The sequence below is a fragment of the Lolium perenne genome, chromosome 5, assembly GCF_019359855.2.
Source record: "Lolium perenne isolate Kyuss_39 chromosome 5, Kyuss_2.0, whole genome shotgun sequence".
Taxonomy (NCBI): Eukaryota; Viridiplantae; Streptophyta; class Magnoliopsida; order Poales; family Poaceae; genus Lolium; species Lolium perenne.
Genome location: NC_067248.2, coordinates 43,662,998 through 43,668,232, shown reverse-complemented (window position 1 = coordinate 43,668,232; position 5,235 = coordinate 43,662,998). Strand labels below are relative to the sequence as shown.

General features: G+C 52.6%; 1 protein-coding gene across 1 annotated transcript; it reads right to left on the bottom strand.

Annotated features, from left to right (window-relative positions):
- Positions 1 to 2,194: 2,194 nt before the first annotated feature.
- LOC127299553 (uncharacterized) lies at positions 2,195 to 2,578 on the bottom strand. Its single transcript, XM_051329520.1, has one exon. It carries the CDS (start codon positions 2,576 to 2,578, stop codon positions 2,195 to 2,197), a length of 384 nt encoding a protein of 127 aa, XP_051185480.1.
- Positions 2,579 to 5,235: the final 2,657 nt, after the last annotated feature.

The window sequence follows — 5,235 nt, the reverse complement described above, 5'->3', positions numbered from 1 at the left end:
ATAATAAAACGGTGTCCAAGTACTAATCAATCAATAGGCATGTGTTCCATATATAGTCGTACGTGCTCGCAATGAGAAACTTGCACAACACCTTTTGTCCTACCAGCCGGTGGCAGCCGGGCCTCTAGGGGAATCTACTGGAAATTAAGGCACTCCTTTTAATAGAGCACCGGAGCAAAGCATTAACACTCCGTGAACAGATGTGATCCTCATATCACCGCCATCCCCTTCGGTTGTCCCAATTTCTGTCACTTTGGGGCCTCGGGTTCCGGACAGCAATACGTGTATACAACTTGCAGGTAAGATCATAAAGCAATGAATATCATAATGAATTGATAACACGTTCAGATCTGAGATCATGGCACTCGGGCCCTAGTGACAAGCATTAAGCATAACAAGTTGCAGCAATATCATAAAAGTACCAATTACGGACACTAGGCACTATGCCCTAACAATCTTATGCTATTACATGACCAATCTCATCCAATCCCTACCATCCCCTTCAGCCTACAGCGGGGGAATTACTCACACATGGATGGGGGAAACATGGCTGGTCGATGGAGAGGCGTCGGTGGTGATGATGGCGATGATCTCCTCTAATTCCCCGTCCCGGCGGAGTGCCAGAACGGAGTTTCTGGTCCCGAGACGGAGTTTCGCGACGGTGGCGGCGTACTGGATGTCTTCTGGCGATTTCTTCTTACCCCCCGTGCGTTTTTAGGTCGAAGGCGTTAAGTAGTCCAAAGGAGGGCGTCGGAGGCCAGCCGAGGGGGCCACACAACAGGGCGGCGCGCCCCCCTCCTGGGCTGCGCCGGCCTAGTGTGTGGGGCCCTCGGGCCTCCACCTGGCTTGCCCTTCTGGCTCCGTCAATCTCCCGGGAAAATAAGACCTTTCGCATAAATTCCGAGGATTTTCCTGAAAGTTGGATTTCTGCACAAAAATGAGACACCAGAGCAGTTCTGCTGAAAACAGCGTTAGTCTGTGTTAGTTGCATCCAAAATACACTAATTAGAGGCAAAACAATAGCAAAAGTGTTCGGGAAAGTAGATACGTTTTGGACGTATCACGCTCCGTGTTCTGATTCCTCTGAGGGACCATGTTGTCACGAATATTAATTCAACCAGGCCCATGGGGTCTGGTGTTTCCGACTGGACTACGGCGGCGAGGTGGCGGAGGAGGACGCGGGTTTCGCGGCGTAGGTGATGGGTTGTGGTACTTGTCCCTACCAGTGTACATCGGATCGTTTCCCTTTTTTGGGCCCTTCGGAGGTGTTTCGAAGGTGCGGGGATCAGATTTGGGTGTTCTCTGGTTCTCCTTCTGCGCTCCGTGGATCCAGTGCGCGATTCATCATCACGATGCTTCCTACCCGAGGCGTCCTTCTGCGCGGTGGATACACATAGTTCCGGGTTGGATTCCAACCTGCGCGAAGTGTCTGCCTTACTATGTTGCTTCATTACTGAAGCAACGAGTGTGCGGAGGTGGTTGATGTTGATTTCCTCATCTTTCTTGGCCAAAAGCTCCGCGGCCTTCTTCATATTATCCTTTGGAGTTGTGAGCGGCTGTTGATCGATGGGGGTTGCAAAATTGATCTTCCAAGGGCCAATGACTTCCCGACGGATCCTATCTACTTCCTTGCCGGCATCGTCGATGATGGCTTCCCTCCTCGTCGGAGTGATTTGGCCTCTTCGAAGTATTCTACATGTTCGCGCTCTCTTTTGAGGAAATTCTCCATCACTTCTTCTGCCTCTTGCCTTTCCTCCAACATCGCCATTGCGGTGTTGGCAAATCTCTTGGCGGTAGCCAGTATTTCCTTCCTTTACATGTAAAAGCATCTCTAACAAACGCGCGCACCTTCCGGTTTTCACTTTTTTAGGTGTGGACGTGTCTCTAGATTTTCAGACGCGCGAAAAAATATAGCGGAAAACAGTGGTTTACCAGGCGCTGTAAAACACAACGTCAAAAACAAGTTTTGCATACATATGATTTAAAATAAGATCAAACATATGACTAAAAATAGGTTTTAAAACAACGACAAGAACAATAATTAACTAAACGGATACAATACATCTAAAAATTGGAGAAGTTGCAATGCAATGATCCCGACGACTATGACATCCGGCCAACGTTCATCATTTTCATCGATGGTCCTTAGGCCGGCTTCCTGCGCCTCGATAAACCGCTTGCACGCACGAATGACCTACTTATTCGCCCTGCGCTCCGCCTTCTTCTGCGCATAGAAGGCATGCTCGTCCAAGACGTCCTGCGGGAAGGTGGCGGCCCACGCTTCCATGGTGCGTTCATCCGTCTCCGCAATGGCGAGGCGACGCTGAAGCTGCTGGCGGCGGAGGCGCTGCTCGGCGGTGACGAGGTTGTCGAAGCCGGCCAAGAACTCCGCCTCCTCAAGCGAGGTGCAATCCTTGTAATTGAGCTGCTGGTGATGGCGCCCGAGGCGCCATGCTGCCGCGCCGTAGGCGCGCGCCGCCTGCTCCATAGTGGCGAAGGTGCCGAGGGTGAGGCGAGCACCGCTGGTTCGGGCGGGCGCGCACACCCATGAAACTGGAGGAGTTGCGCCGAGGGCCATAACAGCGGTGCAGATGATTTATCCCGCATGGCAAAAAATATAGCGCGTGCTATTTCGCGTGTCTGTTGGAGCAAAAGTTTTCGACGCCCTACCACCCTTGAGAGCATCTCCAGTCGCGTCCCCCAAACCGTCCCCCAAACCGTGCCAGATTGAGCGTTTGGGGGACATGTTTCGTTCGTGCCGCGTTTGGGGACGTCGCTTCCCAGTCGCGTCCCCCAAATAAAATTTCGGGAATTTTAAACTTAAGCGAGATTCGATTAGATTCATCCAAACTTGGCATATATTACATAGATTCGAACGAAATTTGACTAAATTTAAACTAAACCTAATCTAGAAGTTCTTGCGGTGGCCGGAGGCATCGTAGTACTGGTGGAAGTTGTACATGTCGTCGGTGATGACCTCCTGCTTGACGCGCACGTCGGGCTCGTCGACGGGCTCGTCCTTCACCAGGCCGCTTGGCCCTGCCTCGCCATCGTCAGTGAGGTCCACGAGCGGCTTGCTGGAGTCGCAGATGGACATGTCGATCGCCGTCTCGACGTCGCCCCTCCAGGCGTCCTTGTCGTTGAGCGACGCCAAGAACGCCGCTCGCAGCCCTGGGCAGTCCTCAGGGTCGTCACTGCTGGCGATGAGCCGCTGCTGCCGCTCGTACTCCGCCAGCAGTGCCGCCTGCGACACTTCCTCCGGCTCCTCCTTCACCTCAGGCTTCGGGATGAGGAGGGCGGTGCCACGCCTCTCTTGCTGCCGCCGGATGCCGCTGCCGCCATTCCTCGTGTTGATGGGCGTCGCCGGCTCCTCCTTCACCAGACGTTTGGGGACGGTGTAGGGTGCCGAGCGGTACGACGAGGACGGCGTCGATCGGGCCGGTCCTGAGGAAGAAGAGTTCGAGGAGGACGAGTACGTGGTCCTCCTCGGCTGCCATTGCGGTGGTCCTCCTCGAGGAGATGGTGGCGGTGACGGCGGCGTCTCCAACCTTGGAGCGCCGTTGCGGATGCCGCGGATGACGCTGTCGAGGGTGCGCCCCGGAATGCCCCAGAACAGGGCGCGGCCGTCCCTGTTCCAGCTGTAGGGCCCGCCGATGAGGCCGGTGGTGCTGTGCATCTCGACGTCGTACTTGGCCTTGAAGTACGTGGCCCACCAGTCGTCGTTGTCCTTGGCCGCCCATGTCGTTGTCCTTGGCCGCCCATGTCGTTGTCCTCGGCGGTGAGTGATGGCGTGCAAGACACACGTCCGTTGGGAACCCCAAGAGGAAGGTGTGATGCGTACAGCAGCAAGTTTTCCCTCAGTAAGAAACCAAGGTTATCGAACCAGTAGGAGTCAAGGAACACGTGAAGGTTGTTGGTGGCGGAGTGTAGTGCGGCGCAACATCAGGGATTCCGGCGCCAACGTGGAACCTGCACAACACAATCAAAGTACTTTGCCCCAACGTAACAGTGAGGTTGTCAATCTCACCGGCTTGCTGTAAACAAAGGATTAGATGTATAGTGTGGAAGATGATGTTTGTTTGCGAAGAACAGTAAAGAACAAGTATTGCAGTAGATTGTATTTCAGATGTAAAGAATGGACCGGGGTCCACAGTTCACTAGTGGTGTCTCTCCCATAAGATAAATAGCATGTTGGGTGAACAAATTACAGCTGTGCAATTGACAAATAAAGAAGGCATAACAATGCACATACATATATCACGATGAGTACTATGAGATTTAATCAGGGCATTACGACAAAGTACATAGACCGCTATCCAGCATGCATCTATGCCTAAAAAGTCCACCTTCAGATTATCATCCGAACCCCTTCCAGTATTAAGTTGCAAACAACAGACAATTGCATTAAGTATGGTGCGTAATGTAATCAACACAAATATCCTTAGACAAAGCATTGATGTTTTATCCCTAGTGGCAACAGCACATCCACAACCTTAGGGGTTGCTGTCACTCCCCCAGATTCAATGGAGACATGAACCCACTATCGAGCATAAATACCCCCTCTTGGAGTTACAAGTATCAACTTGGCCAGAGCCTCTACTAGCAACGGAGAGCATGCAAGAACATAAACAACACATATATGATAGATTGATAATCAACTTGACATAGTATTCCATATTCATCGGATCCCAACAAACACAACATGTAGCATTACAAATAGATGATCTTGATCATGATAGGCAGCTCACAAGATCTAACGTGATAGCACAACGAGGAGAAGACAACCATCTAGCTACTGCTATGGACCCATAGTCCAGGGGTGAACTACTCACACATCAATCCGGAGGCGATCATGGTGATGAAGAGTCCTCCGGGAGATGATTCCCCTCTCCGGCAGGGTGCCGGAGGCGATCTCCTGAATACCCCGAGATGGGATTGGCGGCGGCGGCGTCTCTGGAAGGTTTTCCGTATCGTGGCTCTCGGTACTGGGGTTTTCCGCGACGAAGGCTTTAAGTAGGCGGAAAGGTAGGGTTGGAGGAGGCACGGGGGCCCCACATCATAGGGCGGCGCGGGCCCCCCTCTGGCCGCGCCGGCCTATGGGGTCGGCGCCCCGTGGCCCCACTTCGTATCTCCCCCGGTCTTCTGGAAGCTTCGTGGAAAAATAAGACCCTGGGCGTTGATTTCGTCCAATTCCGAGAATATTTCCTTTGTAGGATTTCTGAAACCAAAAATAGC